This window comes from Lithobates pipiens, unplaced genomic scaffold (assembly GCF_037356315.1).
Source record: "Lithobates pipiens isolate NorthernLeopardFrog02 unplaced genomic scaffold, aLitPip1_a1.2 Scaffold_18, whole genome shotgun sequence".
Lineage (NCBI taxonomy): Eukaryota > Metazoa > Chordata > Amphibia > Anura > Ranidae > Lithobates > Lithobates pipiens.
This window is the reverse complement of record NW_027507758.1, coordinates 198,535,741-198,560,513: the sequence shown is the minus strand read 5'-3', so window position 1 is coordinate 198,560,513 and position 24,773 is coordinate 198,535,741. Positions and strand designations below refer to the sequence as shown.

Here is a 24,773-nt window from a genome sequence, read left to right as displayed (position 1 = left end):
AATTAGAGGGGAGATCGGAGATGGATCAAACAGTTGGAGGGGGGAGAGAAAAAAAAGGGGGGGGGGGAAGGGGGGTGAAACAAAATCTTCAAGAGAGTATAGTGGAGTCGAGGCTCGCATCAGGTGGGCGGAAGTTCCCCGGTTTTACTCCATCCTGGAGTAGGAGATGGGATAGAGAGGCCAAAAAGCTTGGGGGGGGGGGCCCGGCCTCAGGTCTGTAAGCGGTCCTTTGTCCTATTCGGCGGTTGTTGGTTCCACAGGGGTGTAAGCGGGCTAGTTGGAGGTGGGCGCTTGGCCGGGTTGTAATTCGGGTTAGAGGTGTCCATGTCTGATTCCGTAGCAATGAATTTAAGAGAGAAGAGGATCCTTTCTCCATCTTGGAAGCTGGAGAAGGAGTAAAATTTGCCCTTGTGTTGGAACTTGACGGCAAAAGGGAAAGTCCACCAGTATTTTATTTCTTTTTGTGCAAGGGTCACCAGAAGGGGTTTAAGGGCTCTCCTTCTTTGAATCGTGGAAGGGGAAAGGTCAGCAAAGACTTGAATAGGATGTCCTTGAAAAGAGAGTTGTTTTGTCGCCCTAGATTGCTTCATGATCTCCTCTTTGACAAGGTAAAAGTGTGGCTTGGCAATGACATCTCTAGGGGTTCCGTCTTTTCTGGGGGGTCCTAGGGCCCTGTGGACCCTATCTAGCTCCAGACGGTGCTGTGGTATGTTCGGTATCAAGGATTTAATGATGTCTTGGGTAGCTTGTGACACATCAGAAATGGATTCTGGGAGTCCTCTGATCCAGAAATTATAGCGTCTGGATCTATTTTCGAGTTCATCAATTCTGAGTATGGCAGTGTCCAATCTATCCTGCAGAGTCTGGATGTGTTCTGAGTTTTGATTGGTCGCAGAGACTGTCATGTCCAATTTGTGTTCTATAGCTTCCATTCTAGCTCCCAGGGTCTTGAAATCTGTTTTTATGTCCCCTGTTATCTTAGCTGCAGTAGAAGCTAAACCTCTTTCCAGGAGGGCTGACATCTTCAACAGAAGATCATCAGTGTGGGTGCCATGCTCAGAGAGGGGGAAAGATGGAGGGGATCCCCCTGGTGGTGGATTGAGATTCGGGCCTGCTGGGGAGTATGGAGGATCACCGAAGTTTCTGCTGAGCAGAGAGTCAGTGGATGCCGGTGAGGGGGTGAGGTGCTGTGCGGGCCCGCTGGGTTGAGGTGGGGTATAGGTGAGTGAGGCGGGGGCGAGTACTTGCCGCATCTCCGAGTGGATTTCTCTCCCTGAGGCGTGCTGCTGGGCCGCGGCGGCCATCTTGGTACATCCCGGTGGTGAGGACTCGTCGAATTGAGGCACTAAATCTCTGCGGGGCTTTCTTCCAGGCATACGGCTGGCTTCTCCGGAACGTCCGGGCACCGGATCGCCCGTTTTAGCTGCTGGTAGTGTGGGTGGCCGTGCGCTGTGGGTGCCGTTGGCGCTGGACTTGGCGGAGCTCCGGCTCAAGCGGCCATCTTGGAAACTCTGCGCATGCGCACTGAGAGCTTGTATATTTTAACCCCGTATCTAGCATGCTTGCTGGGGAGAAACTGTTTGAAAACAAGGCGGTCATAAAACCTAATCTGGGACTCATCTATGCAAACATCTTGTTCAGTGATATACATGGCTGCAAATTTTTGGTTGAAGTGGTTTACGAGGGGCTGAATTCTGTGGAGCCATCATATTCAGGGTCACCCCGAGGACGACAGTTTGTCATTGAAGTGCATAAACCGCAATATTTGCTCGTATCCATCTAGCCCTGGGCATGGTGTGTGTGTGTGTGTGTGTGTGTGTATATATATATATATATAATATATATGCAATTTTTTTTTTTTTTTTTAAGAAAAAAAAATTAACCAGTAAAGTTAGCCCATTTTTTTGTATAATGTGAAAGATTTTACGTCGCAAGAATCGTGATATTTTTATTCTAAGCAAAAAAAGATTTGATTCTAATTTTGGCCAGTATCGTGCAGCTCTAAAAAAAAAAAAAAAAAAGTATGTGTGTATGTAGGTGTGTGTGTATGTATGTGTATATATATATATATATATATATATATATATATATGTGTGTGTGTGTGTGTGTATATGTATATGTATATATATATATATATATATCATTTTTTTTTTTTTGATTTCTTATATTCTTTGACATAGCAAAACTAGTGAAGATCACTGTAGTAGCAGTGTCTAGTACAGCGATTTCTAGGTGGATCCTACAGATAAGTTATTTGCATAGTTAAATTAGTCCAAGCTTATTTTATTTCCAAGTTTCCGATGGATACGATTTCTTCTTTAATGGCTATGTGACAAAACTGATAATATAAAGCCTATATATGCTGTAAAGCTATATTCAAGAAGAATAAATGTAGTTAAAATTTAACTATACTGTACATATTGCCTTGATTTTGTACCCAGTACTTCATAACAATAAATTCTTTCTTTACAGCATTGGCTTAAACTGTGCTTTGGGTGCTCTTGAAATGAGGCCTTTTATTGAAGCCATTGGGAAATGTACTACATCCTACATCCTATGTTACCCAAATGCTGGTAAGAGTTCTACCTGAAATAACATTGTTTTAATGTATACTGTAGATGGGTCTGTAGTTAGTTTGCTAAAGTACCCAGGCATGGTGGGAGTAGAAGGGGTTATACCGGATTATACAATTTTTTTCGAGAGTGCATACCTGCTCAGTCTTTCCTGTCATCTCCTCCCACTACAGGTTGTTTTGTTGGGCTTCCTGCTCAATCAACTTTTTTTTTTTTTGTTTAGCAATGTCTTTCATTTTCAGCAGCATGCATATCACGTTTGCCATCCTTGTTTTTTTGCATTTTTTGAGGACAGTTTATTTTATATCATGTTGAACATTACATTGTTTAAATTATTAAATTGGTGGGTTAAAGCATCTTTGCAGCTGTTAAAATTGACACAGGCATGTCTCCTAAGAAAATCTTCAATGACCTCCATTGATTTGTAAATTACGTTCACATTGAATAGCATCTGACCTCTTTTTACACTAGCTACAGACCAAAGAAACACATGCTATTAATGCCTTACTATCTCCTTATTAACATTGATTTTAGCCCTCTTATCTCAGATCGTAGGCCAGATTAATCTATTAGAGCAAACATATTTTTCACGTGGATACAAAAAAATAAAATGTCGCCGGCACACTTGACCAGCTACACAGGCCTAAAACGATTTGCATTAACAATATGATAAACTTTAAAACATACCAGCCAAAATTCTCGTCAGATATGTGCGTCTGCTCACTGATGTGCGTCTGTTCACAGAACTTTCAGGACCACTCAAGCAGGGATTCAGAATTCAAACCAGTGCAGATCTTATCTACAGAGGATTGCTTTAAATTTTTGGGTTTCATAAAGTGGAGTACTCCTTAGCTTATAGGGACTCGAGACAAAAATACATTAGACCACCCAAATGGTCCTGATAAAGTTTACATACTCCTGTAATGTTTGGCCTTGGAACAGACACAGAAGGTGGCACATACAGGTTAAAATGGCAATTAAAGGTTAATTTCCCACACTTGTGGCTTTTTAAATCACAATTGGCCTGTGTGTATATAAATATTCATTGAGTTTGTTAGCTCACGGGGATGCACTAAGCAGGCTAGACAGAGCCATGAGTAGGTAGAAAAGAACAGTCAAAAGAACTGTGCAACATGGTAATGAAACTTTACAAAGATGGAAAAGGATATAAAGATATCCAAACCCTATAACATGCCTGTCCATACTGTTTAATCACTTACCGTATATACTTGAGTATAAGCCAAGTTTTTCGGTACTTTTTTTTTTTTGGCTGGAAAACCCCCCCTTCGGCTTATACTCGAGCGAATGTCCCACTTTGTGGGATGTAATGGAAATTGAGCCGAAAAAGGGACGGGGCCATCCCGCTGAGTGCCGCACATGTATCCGTCTTGTGCTCCCGCCAGTTTCCACATGCTGTGTCAGGGATCTGAATCACTGCAGTCACTTTAACCATGTCCCGCCTCCTAGACCGCCTCTTGTGATAGACTGCACACTTATCCAATGCTAGGTATCATTGTGCAGTGTGTAATAGGAGGTGGGACATTGTTACCGTGGCTGCACGGCGGTTCAGCTCTGACACACATCGTGGCATCTCATTGCCAGGCACTGGTACGCCATACCTAATGGGCACTGGCAGGCTGCGTATGTCATGGGCACTGGCAGGCTGCATTTCCCAGCCTATGCTTAAACTCAAGTCAATACTTTTTCCCAGTTTGTGGTAACGTTAGGTGCCTCTGCTTATATTTGACTCGGCATATACTCGAGTATATACGGTAATGAGAAGTGGAAAATTAGGGGCTCTTTTGATCCCAAGCCAAGTTCATGTAGACCAAGAGAGATTGCAGCCGCAACGGGCGGAAGAATTGCTCAGGATGCAAAGAAAAACCCACAGATAGCAGGAGAAATACAGGCTGCTCGCCAAAAAGATGATGTGGTTTTTAAGCATTTAAGGACCGAGCCTCTTTCTGAGATTTGGTGTTTACAAGTTAAACTTTTTTTTGCTAGAAAGTTATTTAGAACCCCCAAACATGTATTTTTTTTTCTTACACCCTAGAGAATAAAATGGTGAAAAACTTTTACCCTTAATCTCCATAGGTGATGTTTTAAAAAAATTCCACAGGTTTCATGTTGTGAGTTAGAGGAGGTCTAGCCACTTGCTTACTGGGCACTTAAACACCCTTCCTGCCCAGACCAATTTTCAGCTTTCGGTGCTCACACTTTGAATGACAATTACTCAGTCATGCAACACTGTACCCAAATGAATTTTTTGTCCTTTTTTTCCCACAAATAGAGCTTTCTTTTGGTGGTATTTGATCACCTCTGGGGTTTTTATTTTTTGCGCTATACATGAAAAAAGCCCGAAATTTTGAAAAAAAAACAAATTTCTTTGTTTCTCTGACAAAATTATGCAAATTATTAATTTTTCTTCATAAATTTTGGCCACAATTTATACTGCTACATGTCTTTGGTAAAAAGAACCCAAATTAGTGGATATTTGGTCTTTGTGAAAGTTAGAGAGTCTACAAGCTGTGGTGCGAATCGCACAAAATTGATCACATCTGATGTGCTGGTGGCCTATCTCATTTCTTGTGACCCGAAAAAGGCAGGAAAGTACAAATACCCCCCAAATGACCCCTTTTTGGAAAGTAGACATTCCAAGGTATTTAGTAAGAGTCATGGTGAGCTTTTTGATGTTGTCATTTTTTCCCACAATTCTTTGCAAAATTAAGATTTTTTTATTTATTTAATTTTTTCCACACAATTGTCATTGTAATAGGTTATTTTTCTCGCATGGCATGTGTATACCACAAATGACACCCCCAAAAAATTTCTGCTACTCCTGAGTATTACAATACCACATGTGTGGGACTTTTTCACAGCCTGGCCACGTAGAGAGGCCCAACATGCAGGGAGCGCCATCACGTGTTCTAGGAGCATAAATTACACATCTAACTTGTTGACTACCTATTACACTTTTGAAGGCCCTGGAGCACCAGGACAATGACACGTGGCACTGATGACAGATGGCACTAATACGTGGCACTGACAGATGGCACTAATATGTGGCACTGATGACAGATGGCACTAATACGTGGCACTGATGACAGATGGCACTAATACGTGGCACCGATGACGCGTGACACTGAGATGGCACTGATAAGTGGCATTGATGACACGTGACATTGACAACAGATGGCAATTGACACTGATACGTGCCACTGATGACAGATGGCACTATGTAGCACTTATGACAGATGGCACTATGTGGCACTGGGGACAGATGGCACTGGGGACAGATGGCACTAACAGGTGGCACTGACAGGTGGCACTGGGGCAGATGGCACTTTTTTCCTTTTTTTTTTTTCACTTACGGCCGCTGCAGCCGTTCATCTCTCCCCTCTCACACGCTGTCTGTGTGAGGAGTGAGAGCGGCGCTGATTGATGATCTCCTGTGATTGGCCGTTTACAGCGATCTGTGTTTGCCGGTCTCCAAGGGACACGGCAAAAATGAAACTTCCCCGATGCGCACCTGCGGCAGCGCGCATTGCGGAGGTAAACGCGAGGATGTCCAGGGACGGCCTCCCGGACGAGAGCATCCGCTCTATAGCCGTAATTCGGCTATAGGGCAGGTGGGAAGCGGCTAGGGATAGAATCATTGCTCTGCAATTTATTTTACCTTTTTTATATTTAATTTTTAAATTGTTTTAGAAAGTCACTTTTATTCCTAGTGCAAGGAATGTAAACATCCCTTTTAATAGAAAATAAGCATGACAGGACCTCTTAAATATGAGATCTGGGGTCAAAAATACCTCAGATCTCATATTTACACTAAAATGCAATAAAAAAAAGTTCCTTTTATAAAGAGCATTGGGCGGAAGTGACGTTTTTAAATCGCTTCCGCCCTGCAGTGATATGGATATCGATGCCAATGGCTTCGGTAATCGTCGGCTAAAAGTCCTCTTGCGGAAAATCTGTTGCAGAGACCATGTTTATCTTGAAGAGGACCGCCCGCTCTTGAAGTGGATACCGGGGTTATGGTAGCTAGCTGCCACCATAACTGTATTCTTTTTCAAAGTAGCGAGACAGCAGGCGGTCCAGGAATGGTAAAGGAGCACCATTCAATGACACTTGCATGTCAACTTAGAGTTGGGCATATTATATTGTAAGTAGGCTATTTTGTGCAACTTGTAAAGTAAAGACTTCCTTCTGGCATCTTGACCATGAAGCTCTTTTTTGTTCAAGTATCATCGTATTGTGCTCCTTAAAACAAAAAAGAACAGCCTGTATTTCCCCTGAGCGTTACCCATGGGTTTTTCTTTGTATCCCAAACAGTTTCTGTGGCAGTTGTGGCTTAAATCTTTTCTTGCTCTACCCGACCTTGTCTTGGCATAGAGATCCCCAAGTTTCTTTCATTAGTTGACGGACACAGCACCTTAATCTTGACCTTAGGGTTATATCGCCACCTCTGGGCAGACAACACAAAAAACAGCACAGTACTGCTCAGGGGGCAGTCCTACTGGCTATAACCCCTCACTCTGCTCCCAGCAGCTCAATTTTTTTCTGCCTAGTCTAGAAGGACCTGGCTCCCTGTGGGTACTAATAGTTCTTGGATTTTTTTCTTTTTTGCTGTTTTTGGTTCCTGTGATCTACAATTAACAGCCGGGCTGGTGACAGGCTGGTTAATATAGATCATGGTAGTCTCCCCAGCCAGGTAAGTATGGTTCCACCTGTTAAGGCAGGATGGAGCAGCTGGGCATTCCCTGGGAGGTCATCTAGGGGGTCTCTCGCTCTCCCTTTCTTCTCTTCCTGCCTATTTCCCTCCTCCCCATTCTAAGGGACTACTGTGTGGCCGGGCATAGTGGGTGCGTAGCACGTACCTGGCCCGGGGGTCCTCTGGGGGGTCTCTGGGTCCTGGCAGGGGGCTGCGCTAGGTGGTTGTCTGCTTGTTTTTTCCCCCTGTTTTTGGTACTTTTTTGGGTCTGTCGCCATGTGGGGGGTAATAGTCACCGTGGCAACTGCGCCCATTTTCTTGTAGCCACAACCATTTTCTTGGAGTGCGGAGTCCATTTCCTGGCGTTTTCAGATACTTTTGCTGAGGCGGCCGGTGGCCATTTTCCGTTCGCCTCAGGTCTGTTTTACCCTAGGGCTGGTTTAGGCTGGTACAACGTGAAAACTGACACCTCGTGGCAGGCAGAGGGGAGAGCGGACGGCGGCAGCACAGCTCAGCACCTGGGTCAGGGTGGTGAGTCCTGCGGGGGGGGGGTGCCCTCAGTGTGTGGCAGCTAGGAGGGTGGACATTTTTTTTTATTGCTTGCCTTAGGTCCCGAAGGGTGACAGGTGAGAGTGGGTCGTCTGTTATGGCAAACGACTCCCCTGCACCTGTGGTGCCTATGGACGCTCTGCTGTCCTGGAATAATTTGTTGCCAAGGTATAAGCAGCTTGTGGGTGGAAGGGGGGTAAAAAACATGTTCTGACGTTTCAGAGGATGCTGACTAGGACCATTCAGACAGTGAGAAGCGTTCCTGGAACCGCAAGCCTAACAAGCCTGCGAACAAAAGTGCTACCGCATGAAAGTTTGCCCCCACCCACATATCGGGTGGGGGGTCGTCTTCAGGAGTTTGCAGCCCGGTGGACTTCCTGGTTATCTGACCAATGGGTCTACGATCTGATTTCCTCAGGCTACAAGATAATTCTCTCTTGGCTGCCAAACAGGTTCTTCCCCTCCAGCATACCCCTGTCCCTGGTTCGCCGGGAGGCCCTGTTAGGGGCTATGAGGGACTTGCTGAATCAGGGGGTGATTGTACCAGTTCCGGAATTGGAACGCTTCCAGGGGTTCTACTCAAATCTGTAGTTCCCAAGAAGAAAGGGGTACGTCCAATCTTGGACTTGAAAGCCCTCACTTTGTGAAAGTGCAGAGGTTCAGAATGGAATCAGTTCACTCCAGTAGTCGCTGCACTCCATCGGGGCTTCCTGGCGCCCTTGGACATCCAGAATGCATACCTGCACATACCCATATGCCTTCGGCATCAAAAATTTCTTCGTTTGGCAGTCGGGGAAGCCCACTACCAGCTTGTGGCTCTTCCTTTTGGCCTGGCATCAGCCCCCGAGTCTTTACCAAAGTACTGGCTCCAGTTTTGGCATTGCTGAGAACGCGGGATCGCGATCGTGGGTTACCTAGACTATCTCCTCCTGAGAGCTTCTTTCGCCTCAATTAATGGAGCATGTAGCGATCACCTTGCAGACCCTGCAAGAATTTGGGTGGCTGTTGAAACTAAAGAAGTCGGTGTTGGTACAGACTCAGCGTCTGGAGTACTATTATTATTATTTATTATTATTATTATTATTATTCAGGATTTATATAGCTCCAACAATTTGCACAGCGCTTTACAACATGAGGGCAGACAGTACACAATACAATACAAATCAATACAGGAGGGACTAGAGAGCTTAGGCCGCGTACACACGCGGGGACTGTTCGGCCAACTTTGTCCGTCAAACAGTTTCGGCAAACAGTCCGCTCAAAATTAGCATGGACGGACATGGCCACACACGACGTACGAACAGTTTGCTGAAACCGTGCGCGATGACGTGAACGGCACGTACGACGGGACGAAAAATACGACGTCCTATACACTGCATTATAACTTTCGGCGTGTAAATCCTTTCTGAGCATGCGCGGAACTTAGTTTGTCGAACAAGCCTACACACGAGGGAACTGTTCGCTGAAACAAGGTTTCAGCGGACAGTTTTTCGGAAATTCCGAAAAACCTTGTTCAGCGGACTGTTCGCTGAAACTGTCCGCTGAACGCCCACACACGGGCGGACTGTCCGCCGAAACACTGTTCAGCGGACAAAGTTGGCCGAACAGTCCCCGCGTGTGTACGCGGCCTTACAATCTAAAAGGGAGGGTCAAGTTGAAACACAAAAGATAACTGGGGGGATGAGCTGATGGAGAAAATGAAAATACAGTTGTTGGGTGTGGGTAGGATAGGCTTCTCTGAAGAGAAGGGTTTTCAGGGAGCGCCTGAAAGCTAATAAATTAGGAGATAGGCGGACAGATTGGGGTAGGGCATTCCATAGGATTGGAGAGGCTTTGGAAAAGTCCTGGGGGCGAGCATGGGAGGAGGTGTTGAGGGAGCTAGAGAGCAGGAGGTCTTGAGAAGAACGAAGAGAACGAGTGGGTTGGTATTTAGAGACTAAGCTAGTGATGGAGCAGGGGGCAGAGTTGTGGATGGCTTTGTACGTAGTTGTTAGTATTTTTAATTTAAAGGGGTTGTAAAGGTAAATGTTTTTTCACCTTAATGCATTCTATGCATTAAGGTGAAAAAACATCTGACAGTGCCTGCACCCCCAGCCCCCCTCACCCCTCGAAAGTTCTGCGCTCGTCCTCGACGTCCTCTTCACCGCTCAGCCTGGCCGCTGATTGGCTGGAGTGGATAGATGGAAAGCAGCGCAGCCATTGGCTCGCGCTCCTGTCAATCACATCCACTGACGCGGAGCGCCGGGGGGCAGGGCAGTGTGATACAGCGAGCGGCTATAGCCGCCGGCTGTATCACGGGAGCGCGCCGCAGATGCTTCTCACCATGCGAGGGAGCTTTCATGAACGTGAGAAGCACCTGCGGAAGGAAGCAGAGACAGCCGCCGAGGGACCCCAGAAGAGCAGGTTCGGGGCCACTCTGTGCGAAACGAGCGGCACAGTGGAGGTAAATATAACTTGTTTATTATTTTTCAAAAAAATTTTTTTAACTTTACAATCCCTTTAATTCTTTGGCTGAGCGGAAGCCAGTGGAGGGATCGACAGAGGAGTAGTAGAGACAGAGCGATTGGTAAGATGGATGAGTCTGGCAGCAGCATTCATGGATTGAAGAGGTGATAGACTATGTAGAGGTAAGCCAATGAGAAGAGAGTTGCAGTAGTCGAGGCGAGAGATGACCAACGAGTTAAGCTTTGCTGTGTCATTGGTTAGAAAGGGGCGCATTTTGGAGATGTTGCGGAGGTTGAGGCGGCAGGATTTGATCAGTGATTGGATGTGTTGCTTGAAGGAGAGGTCAGAGTCCAGGACTACACATAGGACCTTGGCATGTGGGGATGAGCTTATGGCTGTGCCAATAGTGAGATCAGGGGAAGGGGCATATGGGGGAGGAAAAATTACAAGTTCGGTTTTGGATAGATTGAGTTTGAGGAAGTGGTGTGACATCCAGACTGATATATCTGATAGTAAATTAGTGATACGTGTGGAGACAGAGGGAGTGAGCGGAGGGGTAGAGAAATAGATTTGGGTGTCGTCAGCGTAAAGGTGGTATTGGAAGCCATGGGAGGCTATCAGTTGACCCAGGGAGGAAGTGTAGACTGAAAATAGGAGCGGTCCAAGAACAGAACCTTGGGGGACCCCAACAGAGAAAGGAAGAGCAGAGGAGGAAGTAGAGTTGTAAGAAACGGTAAAGGTGCGGTTGGATAAGTAGGAAGAGAACCAGCGAAGAGTACAGTCACGGAGACCAAAGGTGTGGAGTTTTTTTGAAGAGGGGGTGGTCAACCATGTCAAAGGCAGCAGAGAGGTCCAGGAGGAGGAGTACAGAATAATGTCGATTGGTTTTGGCCGTTAGTAGATCATTTGTTTTAGGAGAGCAGTTTCTGTGGAGTGTTGAGGACGAAATCCAGACTGAAGGGAATCAAGAAGGCTATTATCGGCAAGGTGGACGCCCAGTTGGTTGTAGACCAGACGTTCAAGGAGTTTGGATAAGAAGGGGAGCAAGGAGACGGGGCGTAGTTAGGATTGGATGGGTCGAGTGAGGGCTTTTTAAGTATGGGTCTGACAAGCGCATGTTTTGGAGAGTTGGGGAAGATGCCAGAAGAGAGGGAGAGATTGAAGATGTGGGTTAGAGAGTGTAGTATAGAGCCAGATGGTTAACATAGCATTTGTGAGGGAACAGAATCCAGGGGGCAGGTGGTAAGGTGGACATTACCAAGTAGTTTAGCAACTTTGTCTATAGTAGTGGGGTTAAAAGAGGGAAGTAATGATTGTGCCTGTGAGCATGAAGTGTAAAGTGTGGAGGGTATCAGAACAGTAGAGATCTCTGTGTGAATTGTATCAATCTTCTGTTTGAAGTGATTGGCAATCTCCTGGGCAGTGAGTGAGTTGGCGGGTGGAGGCGGTGGAGGACGAAGTAGAGAGTTGAAGATAGAGAAGAGTTGTCGGGGATGGGATGATAAGTTGCTAATGAGTGAAAAAATAGGTCTGCTTGGCAGAGAGGAGGCTGGAATTGTATTTTTGGAGGGCAGATTTATATTGGTTGAAATCTTTCTGAGACTTGGTCTTACGCCACAGGCGTTCATGAGCACGGTTGAAGGGGTCGGGGCTTGATTCTGTGTGTAGTGAGGGGGGCCAGTGAGTCCAGTGAGGCTAGAAGTGAAGTGTTGTAGACAGAAGTGGCTAGGTTGGTGCAGGATAGGGGTGAGATTTTGTCGTAGAGGTTGTCGACAGAGTAGAGAAGGGTTGAGATGACGTAGGTTTCTGCAGGTAACTTTTACATGGTTAGAGGGAGAGGAGATGAAGGAGAGGGAGAGAGTGAAACTAATAAGGTGGTGATCAGAGATTGGGAATGGATGGTTGGAGAGGTTGCATGGAGTGCAAAGGTGAGCGAAAACGAGGTCAAGGATATTGCCTTCAGAGTGAGTAGGAGAATGTATCCACTGCTTCAGGTCAGAGGAGGTTAGGCTGAGAAGTTTGAAAGGGGCAGGAGTGTTAGTATTAATAGGGATGTTGAAGTCTCCGAGAATGATTGTGGGGATTTCAGAAGAAAGAAAGTAGGATAGCCAGGCATAGACGTCATGAAGAAATGTTGATACTGGTCCAGGGGGCCTGTAGATCAAAGCTATCCTTAGAGAAATTGGAGTGAAAAGACGAATGCAGTGTGCTTCAAAAGAGGAGAGTGACGGAGGGAGGTGGCTGAAGTACCTGAAAAGTACTATGTGGGGCTAGGAGGATTCCGACACCTCCTCCCTTACGTCCATTGGATCTGGGGGAGTGAGTCCACAGAAGTCCACCATGGGATAGGGCATCAGACGCAGTGTACGATTCGTGGAGCCATATTTCCGTAAGGGCGAGTAGGTTAAATAAGTTGGCGATAAAGAGGTCACGGAGAGAGGCGAGTTTTTTGCAGACAGAGCAGGAGTTCCAAAGGGCACAAGAGAAAGGTAGTCTAGTCTTGGGAAGAATAGAAATGGGAATTAAATTGTGTTGGTTGCGGCTGCTGCCAGAGGGTGCAGGGTGATGGGTGCAAGGGGTACAGTTTGATGGAGGCCCAGGGTTTGGGGATACATCTCCAGAGGTTAGGAGAAGCAGGAGGGTGAGAGAGGTAATTTTGGAGTGGGATTTATATGAAGGGACATGCCCCAGGGTCTTGGAGACTTTTAGTGTGTGGATTTAGAATTGGCAGGAGCTGGTGGGTGCAGTAATAAGGAGAGGACAGAAGTGAGGGTATATATATATATTATAAAATTATACTGTGGGGGGGGTGGGGGTAAGAGAAGAGGGGTGAAGGAGAGCTAGTTTTAGGATAGAGGACAGAGCTGTCGAAAGGAGTGGTAGAGAGTGCATGTTACAAGAAGAAAAAGCTTAAGAGGTAAACAAGGTCACCTGATGTCTGTGTGGTGTTTTTCAAAGTATTTTCATATGTTCCTTCTCTTTGTGCATTCGCTGAAGTGCAGAGTCAGAAGTGATTCCACTCATAGAAATCCCCCCACTTTGAGAGAGCCCTTGTTGCAAATGTGCCCCCTGCAATAGTTCCCCCAAAAAGAAGCTTATCTTTATACTGATAGGGGGTGGGGTGTGGGTGGAAGTCAATTATCACTCAGGAGGTAATAAATCTTGGCTGGTTAACGGCAAAATTCTAACTTCAGAAACAGACTAGCAAGAGGGCACTAAAGTTAGACGGGCCATAATTTTGGGTAAGACAAGGGAGATAAAGCATTGTAATGTGGACAGGGCTACAGACTGTTGAGCAAAAATAACATACCGACAGTTTTAAAGACACACATGAAAAGCAGATAGCAGTGTTTCAGTTTTTGGGTGGAGATGGTTCAGTTAGCACATACCTGTAGGATGAGAGAAGAGATTCTCAGGAGATGGTCAGATAATCAGTCAATAAGTGCAAAGTCAGAAGTGCTTCCACTTATAGAAATCCCCCCCACTCTGAGAGCCCCCCTGGGGTTACTGTTGGACTCCAGGGAAGCAAGGGGTTTTCTCCCCTCAAATTGAGGACTCTGATCGGCTGCAGATCTACTGATGAGCTGCAAGTGGTCGTCGCTCCGCTTTTGCATACGAGTACTGGGGCTCATGGTTGCCTCCTTTGAGGCGGTACCTTATGCCCAGTTCCACACCAGAGTCCTGCAGAAGGAGATTCTGACGAAGTGGGACAAATCTCCGTTGTCCCTGGATCGGCAGATCCAGGTGAGCCAACCAGTCAGGCACTCCCTGATCTGGTGGTTGAGGTCCCCGGTGATTCAGTCCGGAAAATCGTTCTTTCCTCTGACATGGACAGTGATCATCACGGACGCCAGTCTATCCGGCTGGGGTGGAGTGATGGGTATTCAGAGGGCTCAGGGCCTCTGGTCGATGGAGGAATCAAAGTTACCGATCAATCTGCTTGAATTTAGAGTGATCAGGCTGTGCCTCCACACGGTCGCTGATTCTTCATGGGTGTCCGATCAGAATATAGTCAGACAATGCCACGGCTGTGGCGTGCATAAATCACCAAGGAGGAACAAGGAGCTCAGCCGCTGCTCGGGAGGTCGCTCACATACTTCGGTGGGCAGAGCGACATGTAGAGGCCATTTACATCCCAGGGGTGGAAAATTGGCAGGCAGACTGAGTCGACAGATGCTAGACCCAGGAGAGTGGGCATTGCATCCGGAGGTGTTCAGGCTGCTGTGCCTGAGGTGGGGCGCAACAGATGTGGATCTACTGGCCTCCTGTCTCAATTGGAAGGTACCAAGATTCGTGTTCAGGACCAGAGATCCGTGGGCAGACGCTTCAGCGGCGCTTGTGGCTCCGTGGGATCAGTACCAGCTGATCTACGCCTTTCCTCCGCTAAAACTGTTGCCACATCTGCTTCGCAGAGTGGAAGCCAAGGGGATTCCAGTAATCCTGATTGCCCCAGATTGGCCTCAGCGGGCCTGGTACGCAGACCTGGTGGCAGACGATCCTTGGTGACTGCCGTTGCGAGAGGACCTCCTATCTCAAGGTCCAATCTCTCATCCTGGTTTACCATCGCTGGCTTTAACGGCCTGGCTGTTAAAAGCCAGGTATTGAAGAAACGGGGGTCTGTCAGACTCTGTGATTCCAACTATGCTGAGGGCGCAGAAATCTTCTTCCAGGAAGATATACCATCGTACTTGGAAGGCCTATATCTCCATGTGTGAGGAAAAAGGGTGGCATCCTCTCTCTCTATATCCAGGATCCTGCTTTTTCTTCAGCAAGGTGTAGACCAGAGGTTGGCGTTGAGCACCATCAAGGGACAAATTTCAGCTCTGGCTGTCTTTTTTCCAGTGACCCCTAGCATCTCACTCATTAGTTAGTACCTTTGTTCAGGGGGTGCGACCTGTAGTCCCTCCGGTGCGTCCTCCAATACCTCCGTGGGATTTGAACCTGGTGTTGGCACTTCAGAAGCCACCGTTTGAGAATATCAGGGAGTTTCCTCTGTTGACCCTTTCACAGAAGGTGGTCTTTCTAGTGGCCATCACATTGACCAGGAGGGTTTCTGAACTGGCGGCCTTGTCCTGCAAGTCGCCTTATCTGGTCATCCACAGGGATAAGGTGGTGGTGTGTCCGCAACCAGCCTTTCTACCGAAGGTGGTTTCGGCTGTATTGCCGTTGTTGCTTCCTAAGCCGAAGCACCCCAAGGAGGTGGCCCTTCACACGCTCAATGTGGTTAGGGCTCTGAAGGTGTACTTGTCTGTCACAGATTCCTTTCGGAAGTCACTCGGTTTGTTTCGGTGGCTGGTCCTAAGAAGGGTATGGCGGTCTAGTCGGCCACCATTTCCAGGTGGCTCAGACAGATTGTAGTACAAGCCTATGCTTTAAAGGGGCAGGTGCCCCTCTTTCCGGTTACGGCCCACTCTACAAGAGCAATCGGAACGTCTTGGGCCTTCCGACATAAAGCGTCTGTCGCTCAGGTGTGTAAGGCGGCGTCCTGGTCGTCTGTCCATACGTTTACAAAGTTCTACAAGGTTGACGTCAGTGCATCGGCTGATGCTGGTTTTGGCTGCAAAGTTTTGCAGGCGGCCGTGTAGTTGCTATTGGGTTTTTTTGTTTTCTTTTGATAAAAACGCAATACTGTTTGTTAATACACTCTTCCATTACTTCCGCAATTTTGCGTTCTTGGGGATCACTCCTGTTGAGGATACCCTGTTGTATGATGGATGTTTTCCACACACTGCTGTTTTTTTTTTTTTTTTTTTTTTTTTTTTTGTGGGTTTAGTTTCACTAGTTCCCACTTGCCATGGTGGATGAAGGTTTTTTTTGCAGTTTTTTTCTCACCCTCGTTTGGCACTGCTTGGGGACGTCCCATTTATTTGAGAGGAGCTGTGTCGGTCGGTGAATATAAGAGAAAATAGTATTTCTCTAGTCGTCTGTCCAGGACAGCACTAGAGAGATGGGCTCCACCTCCAGAGGCAGGAAACACAAACCAGATCTTTAAAGGGCGGTCTCCGTCCCTTCCCCTTCAGTCTGTGTTTCCTCCACCGGAGGAGGTGGCTGGATCAGGAGCTCTCCTTCCCCTGACGGTGGGATAGCCCATAAGAGACGGAGAAGGAGTTCTGGGTACCTGTTGGTAACAGACATCTGAAGTCCTCCGGTCGGGTTGACAGCAGCTACGAACCGGCGTTCTCCTTCTGAAGCTCGGGGCGGGCACAGGCATCGAGTTCCGGCCTGTGGAACGCAGGAGGAGGATAGAGGACTTCCGGCAATCCACTACTGGTTCCGGGTCGCGCGGCGAGCGTGGACGTTCGGGACCTTGGCGGCTATTTTAAAAAAGCCGCGGCCACAAAGCGTTCGTGCTGCATCGCTTACGAAGGGAAAAGCCTCCAGGCGGTTAGGCGTGATTCCGATCGAATATGGATGCAGTGAAGCCGAACCAGCTCAGGTAGGCAAACACAGAGGTGTCTTGTACCTACAGGGCTGGGAGAGAGGGGGGGGGGGGGGTAATGGACTAATCAATGCAAAGGCATTCTGAAATGGTCCAGGTGTATTTTTCCTCCCTCCCTCTCTCAAACAGGATCCGGACTAAAGAGTCTTGCGAATCCTGTTAGCGGTTGGTGGGGTGCACATAGGTGTTTGGTGAAGGCGTCCTATTTTGCTAAGGTTTCGCTGACGTTGGCTTGTCTGTTTTTCCCTTCCTTCTTCTCTCCTTCTCTTGCCTTAGGCTCTGCCCAAAGAACCAGAGAGGTCAGGGGGGAAGAAGAGATGTCCTTCATGTATGAGTAAATTAAAAGAAGGATGGTCTAAGCCCCTTTGTAAACCATGCATAGACAAACTGGTCTATAAGGAAGCTACGGGAGCTTGTAAGGATTTGATTTCTGGAGTACAGAAAGAAATGGAGTCCATCAAAGCAATGTTAGCAAACCTTGAAACCCCAAAACCAGCCGCAGTTCCCTCTGCTTCCACCCCAGTGGAAGGTGACAAATCAGAAGAGGAGGAACTTGATTCTCTGGATGGCCTAAGTGAGGCGGCATCATCCAGAGATGTTCCTGTTCAAGGGTCAAGCTCTCCCAGATACAGGCTCTCACTCGAGGAGGTTGATGCCTTACTGGGGGTAATTTATGAGACGCTCGAAATTAGAGAGGAGCCAGTCTCCCTGTCCTTGCATGACCGGATGTATCAGACCCTAAAAACAGATTCAGTTAGGGTCTTTCCGGTTCATAGCACACTGATAGATTCAATCAAAAAAGAGTGGGAGGAACCAGAGAGTTTTTTCCCTAAAAGTATGAAGCGGAGATTCCCCTTCAGTGAGGACCCCTCTTGTGTTTGGAATAAAGTGCCCAAGGTAGACGCAGCTTTTTCCCAGTGTGCAAAGTCAACAGACCTCGCCTTTGAGGACATGGGTGTTCTTAAGAAACCTATGGATAAAAGGATGGAGGTACTATTGAAGAGGTCATGGGAAGTAACCATGAATAACTTAAAACCTGCAATGGCCACGACAATAGTGGCTCGCAACTTGGAGGTCTGGCTGGAACAATTACAAGGCCATTTGGAAGGGGGTACCTCCAGAAAGAAAATTCTGGATTCCCTTCCTATGCTACATAAAGCAGCAGGTTATATAGCAGATGCCTCTGCAGAGTCTGTTAAATTGTCAGCCAGGACCGCTGCCCTCGTAAATTCATCTCGCAGGGCACTTTGGCTGAAGTCTTGGTCAGGAGACTCTGCCTCAAAAGTGAGGTTATGTGGCATCCCCTTTGAGGGAGACCTTTTGTTCGAGCAGGACCTTGAGAAAGTCCTGGACCGTACTGCGGACAAGAAGGCCTTTCCTGTCAAATCTAAAAAGACTACAGGTAAACGCTTTTTTCGTCCTCAAAGGCAGGGACAGTCACAAGGACAGACCTCTAAGGAGTCAACCCCTAAAACAGTGGATGGGAGGAAAACGCAAAAGCAATCTCTTTTCCTCTTCTAAAAAAAAACACTAAATCCCAGTGACGCGGTTCCTGTGGGGGGTAGACTGGGGCAGTTTCTCCCACAGTGGGAAAACGCTACCCCAAATTCTTTTATTCTGAGGATCATCAGGGAGGGTTACAAAATACAGTTCAAACACATCCCACCTGCAAGGATGTGTCTGACCAAGCCTCCCAAAGACCCCCAGAAAGAAAGCTGTCGCAAATTGGCGATTTAATAGATCAGAGGGTTCTAGTGCCAGTCCCGCCACAGGAAATAAATCACGGTTTCTATTCGCACGTGTTTGTAGTAAGGAAACCGTCAGGCAAATTCCGGTTGATTTTGAATCTGAAGTTACTGAACAAGTGGGTAACTTACAAGAAATTCCGGATGGAAACAATTTTTACAGTGAGATCAGTACTCCCTCCAAATTGTTTCATTGTTTCTCTCGATCTAAGGGACGCGTATCTACACATCCCGATTCGAGAAGACTCTCAAAAGTATTTGAGGATAGCGATTCTTTGGGGAAGTCAGATTCGATACCTCCAATTCAGGGCTCTGCCATTCGGTCTGTCTTCTTCCCCCAGGATATTCACCAAGGTCCTGGCAGAAGCATTGGCTCCCCTAAGGCTGAAAGGTATCGCTGTCATACCGTACTTGGACAACCTTTTATTCTTCGCCCCCCTCAAAGCTCCAACTGCAGGGAGATCTGAGGGTAGCTATCTCTTGCCTAAAAAGGCTGGGGTGGTTGATAAACGAAGAAAAGTCGCACCTGATACCAACACAGGCCATACAGTATCTAGGTTTTCTGGTGGATTCAGTGTCACAGAAAGTCTTCCTCACAGGGGAAAAAGTGGAAAAGGTGAAAGATGGTAACCTTCTTGCAGTCCAATCGGACAATTTCCATCCGGTCAGCTATGGCAGGGTTGGGCCTATTAGTGGCAACAATCCCTGCAGTTCCTTGGGCAAGAGCTCATTTCAGGTGTCTCCAGGCCAATATTCTGAGCAGCTGGGACGGGACACAAGAGTCCCTGGACGGGACTATCCATCTATCCTCAAAGACCAAAAGGTCTCTTTGGTGGTGGAAGAGAGAGGAGAACCTAGTACGGGCTCTATGGTGGTCTCCTCCAGTGTCTGTTCGCATCACCACGGATTCCAGTGCTTGGGGCTGGGGGGCCCACTTGGGGTCGAAAGTAGCCCAAGGATGCTGGGGGAAGACACAGTCCCAGAGGTCGGCCAATTGGAGGGAGTTGCAGGCAATCTGGGAAGCCTTAAGGGCGTTTGCCAGGGATCTGAAGGACCACCATGTACAGGTCCTCTCGGACAGTATAGTGGCGGTTTCCTACCTAAACAAGCAGGGAGGAACAAGATGCCCGTCCTTGATCAAGCTAACAAGTACGATCATGCATTGGGCAGAAGAAAACCTAAAATCGGTTTCAGCGCTCCATCTAAAGGGGGTGGACAACCACCTGGCAAACTTTCTGATTCGACACCGGGTGTACGAATCAGAATGGTCACTAAACAGGGAGATTTTCCAGCTGTTAGTGCGCAAATGGGGTCTTCCGGAGGTGGACTTGTTCGCCAGGAAAGCGAACACCCAGGTCCCAGTATACTTCTCCCTAGAGAGGGAGGCAGGGGCAAAAGGGATAGACGCTTTGGCACAAAGCTGGGCATTTCACATTTGCTTCCCCCCCATTCAAGCTAATTCCTCTAGTCCTGAGGAAATTTTTACAGGAACGGACCACATTGATACTAGTGGTTCCGTATCGGCCGAAGAGACCATGGTTCTCGATGCTGCTGGGCCTGACAGACGAGCCTCCCCTCATACTGCCCGAGAGAGAGGATCTGCTGTCCCAGGGTCCAGTTCTGTTGCCAGAACTGCAGACCCTAAAGTTATCGGCCTGGCGTCTGAAGAGAGTCTCTTTTTATTTTTTTTATTTTTTTTTTATTTTTTTATTTTTTTTGAAAATTTATGTTTATTGAAGATTTTTTAACACACATATAACATACAAACGTACAAAAGGGACCCCAAAACAAAACCCCCACCCCCCACCCAACAAACTCCTCCTTGTGCAGCCCTCCGCTCAACTTCTTAGCTCATTTTATGAACACAACCGTATCTCCCATACAACAAAAATGACTCATACCGTAACTGATGATTGGAATACCCAGAATGAAGACGTAGACCAACCCAAATATAGCAGCACCCGCCCGCCCCTCCCCCACCCCTCAGGGGGGCACCTCCCGCCTAGCAATTAATTCACAGTATCTGCAGCATCAAGCCAGCATTTCCACACCCTCTCAAACTTAGTAGGACACCCTCTACTGAGATAAGTGGCTTTGTATAATGGCAAAGCTTTATTAATTAAACCCTTCCAGTAGGAAATCGTTGGAGGTGCAGGTTTCTTCCAGCATAACAGGATAGCTTTACGTGCATAAAATAACGCCAGAGATATCAGAGTCCTCTGCGCCTTTCGAGGTGCCAACTCCTCCACCAGCCCGAGCAAACACGTCGCGACCGTGACCGGAATCGGCACCGAAAGTACAGACTGTAAGACCTGCGTTACACCCTTCCAGAACTCAGCAATCTGCGGACACAGCCAAAACACATGGTCAAAGTCAGCTCGGTCAGCTGTGCAACGCCAGCATCCCTCCGCATCCGTACCATAAATTCTGGCCAGTCTATCCGGGGTGTAATATATTCTATGCAGTAATTTAAACTGAATAAGCCTGTCTCTAGCCGAGACTAGGGTCTGAAACGGGTAGCCCCACATGTCATCCCAATCCTCCCCGTCAAAGTCAGGTACCAAGGCACTCCAGATGTCTCTACATTTTTGGATAGACTTTGGTCTGTCATGGAACAACAGTCTGTACACTACGGAAAGAGGCTTTTTCAGGTCCTCCGTCCGCAGCGTCTTCTCCAGAGGCGACACTCCCATCTCCACAGCCCCAGTACCGAACTGAGAGAGAAAAGCGTGCCGCAACTGCAGGTATCGAAAGAAATACCAATTTGGAAGATCATATTGAACCTTAAGCTGATCAAACGGTAAAAGTTTCCCCCGTCCTACCACATGTTTCAATTGTTTAACACCAACTTTGGCCCATATAACCGGATCTGGGATTTCTCCAAAGTGCGGCAATTTAGGATTAAACCACAGAGGAGTGTCAGGAGACCAACTCCCCTCTGGTTGTTTCAGCAAGGCTTGCACCTTGTCCCAGGCCCGTATTGTTGCTCGCATCGAGGCCGTCAGCTCCAATGAAGCCTTCTGACCTCTATACACCAAATAAGACAAGCTTTCGTACGAGCCCAACAGAGCCGCCTCCAGTACATTTGCCGAATCCCCGTCCTCCCGCGTCAGCCAGCGGCCAGCAACCACCATTTGCCCAGCTAGATAATATTTAAAAAGATCCGGCACTGCCAAACCACCCTGACCCCATGGCTCCTGCAAAACCCTAAGGCTTATTCTGGGGTGTGTAGCGGCCCATAAAAAGGAGCCAAAAAGACTGTTGACCCGCCGAAAAAACGAACAGGGAACCCAAATTGGAGAATTGCGCAGAAAATAGAGAAATACTGGCAGAACCTTCATTTTAAGCAAATTAACCCTACCAATGAGGGACAGTGGCAGGTGCTTCCAAGCTTCCAACTGAACCTTAGCCCTGGTCAACAAGGGGGAGAGATTCAGAGACATATAATCGCCCACTCTCTGTGAAACTTTCTGAAGAGAGTCTCTTGAAGTCTAAGGCCGCATACACACGGGCGGACTGTTCGCCCAACTTAGTCCGCTGAACAGTGTTTCAGCGGACAATCCGCTCGTGTGTGGGCTTCAGCGGACTGTTTCAGCGGACAGTCTGACGAACAAAGTCTTACGGAATTTCCGTAAGACAGTCCGTCCAAACTTGGTTTCAGCGGACAGTCCGCTCGTGTGTAGGCTCGTTCGACAGACTAAGTTTCGCGCATGCTCAGAAAGGATTTACACGGCGAAGGTTGCATTGCAGTGTATTGGACGTCGAATTTCTCGTCCCGTCGTACGTGCCGTTCGCGTCATCGCGCACGCTTTCAGCGGACTGTCTGCTCATCGTGTGTGGTCAAGTCCGTTCATGCAAATTTTGAACGGACTGTTTGTCAGATTGTTTGACGATCTTAGTTGGGCGAACAGTCCGCCCGTGTGTACGCGGCCTAAGGGACTCTCGGATAGGGTAATTAAAACACTTCTTACTAGTAGAAAGAAGGTAACCCAAGCAATTTATGTTAAGTACTGGAAAGTTTTTTGTTCATGGTTGGACACTAAAAAGGTGTCTATAAGTATCCTGACAGTCTTGGAGTTTTTACAAGACGGTATGGATAAGGGACTGGCCATTAGTACCTTAAAGGTACAAATTGCGGCCCTGTCTGTTTTTTTGGATCAACCTCTGGCGGTAGACCCGCTAGTTAGCAGGTTCTTTAAGGGGTTGACCAGGATTAAACCTGTAACTTTCAAAATTTTACCCAAATGGGACCTGTCAATTGTGTTACAGGGATGGGTAAAAAAGTCTCTGGAAGAAGAACCTTCCTTGAAATGGATCACGCTTAAAACTGTGTTCCTAGTGGCTATTTCCACAGCCAGACGCATTAGCGAGCTTCAGGCACTTTCAGTGAAAGAGACGTTTTTACAAATTTTTGAAGATAGGCTGGTGTTGCGCATGGACCCTGGGTTTTTACCCAAAGTAGTGACAAAGTTCCATAGAACACAGGAAATTGTTTTACCTTTGTTCTGTGGGTCTCCCACTAATCCTAAGGAGGTAGAGTTTAACCAACTGGATGTGAGCCTGTGTCTTACAATATCTGGAGATGTCAAAAAAACATTAGAAAATCAGATGCATTATTTGTTTTACATGCGGGTAAAAAATTGGGGTCACAAGCTTCAAAAAATACAATTGCAAGGTGGATCAAACAAGCTATTGTAGAAGCCTACAAAGGAATGAAAATGGAATGTCCTTTTTCCCCCATGGCTCACTCCACACGGGCACTATCGACCTCATGGGCAGAGCGAGCTGGAGCAACACCAGAACAAATTTGTCGAGCAGCAACTTGGTCAAGCTACTCGACGTTTATGAAGCATAACAGATTGAACCTTATCTCAGCGCAAGACCAGGCGTTTGGGAGAAAGGTCCTTCAAACGGTAGTCTCCCCCCTAATCTGGTAAGTTCTCGTTGATCCTCTCTAGTGCTGTCCTGGACAGGCGACTAGAGAAAACGAGAGTTCGACTTACCGGTAACTCTGTTTCTAGGAGTCGTCCAGGACAGCATGGATTCCCTCCCTATATGCTGTTATAATGCTGGACAAGTGTTTTTGTCGTTACAGAAGCCGTTTCCGGGGAAGTTCTCGTTTACAAGACTGAAGGGGAAGGGACGGAGACTGCCCTTTAAAGATCTGGGTTGTGTTTCCTGCCTCTGGAGGTGGAGCCTATCTCTCTAGTGCTGTCCTGGACGACTCCTAGAAACAGAGTTACCGGTAAGTCTAACTCTCGTTTTTTGTACTCACCGTAAAATCTCACTGACCGAGTGGGCAAACCTTTTGCATCGCGAATTGGGAGAGCAGCAGGCTTCTCCTGTCTGCATGGAACTAGCAGACCAACTAGTGCAAGGCCTTAGTATGTTTGTGACGCGACCCTGGATACCCTCCCTCTATATCTTGGGCTTCAGTGTCAGCTGTGGTGCTGAGGTGCCTGATTTGACTAAAATGCTGATCTGCTGACCAGGCATCCAATAAAGCCCTGATGGATCTTCCCTTCCTTGGCGGCTGGCTCTTTGGAGCCTCTTTGGATGGCATTGGTGAACATGCCACCGGTGGTAAGAGTGCATTACTCCCACAGGCCAGGAAGGCTAAGGAGCCACGCCGTAGTCAAGGGCCCTCTTTTTCCATTCACTAACAGCGTTTCTGTCCGCCTGGAGCTTCGGCTTAAAGGGGTTGTAAAGGTAAATTTTTTATTTTCTACATAGGTTCCTTTAAGCTAGTGCATTGTTGGTTCACTTACCTTTTCCTTTGATTTCCCTTCTAAATGTTTTTTTGCTTTGTCTGAATATCTCACTTCCTGTTTCTCCTCAGTAAACTTCTTACCATCATCGGAGCTGGTGGTTAGTCAGCCAGAACAGCTTACTGAACAGCTTACTGGGGAGGAACAGGAAGTGAGAAATTCAGACAAAGAAAACAAAGAAAAAAAACATTTAGAAGGGAAATCGAAGGAAAAGATAAGTGAACCAACAATCCACTAGCTTAAAGGAACCTATGTAGAAAATAAAAAAATTACCTTTACAACCCCTTTAATGTCCCCAGCCCAACAGGACAACCACGGATGGACAAACTCTTCCTTGGAACCGCAAGTCTAACAAGCTTGTGAATAGAAGTGCTACCGCATGAAGGTTGCCTCCACCCGTGTCTCGGGTGGGGGGGTCGCCTTCGGGGGTTTGCAGCCCGGTGGTTTCCTCCGTTTTTGTCCAATGGGCCTGCAATCTGATTTCCTCAGGCTACAAGATAGAGTTGCGCTCTTGATCGCCAAACAGATTCTTCCCTTCCAGCA

At 47.3% G+C, this 24,773-nt stretch overlaps 1 protein-coding gene across 3 annotated transcripts in view; it reads left to right on the top strand.

Moving 5' to 3' along the window:
* Positions 1-24,773, top strand: part of MTR (5-methyltetrahydrofolate-homocysteine methyltransferase) — a 1,186,028-nt gene that overhangs the window by 256,701 nt on the left and 904,554 nt on the right. For all 3 annotated transcript variants that reach the window (XM_077486511.1, XM_077486510.1, XM_077486509.1), the window contains exon 9: positions 2,473-2,573. In XM_077486511.1, coding sequence (XP_077342637.1) covers positions 2,473-2,573 — 101 coding nt within the window. The remainder of the gene's footprint in view (positions 1-2,472; positions 2,574-24,773) is intronic.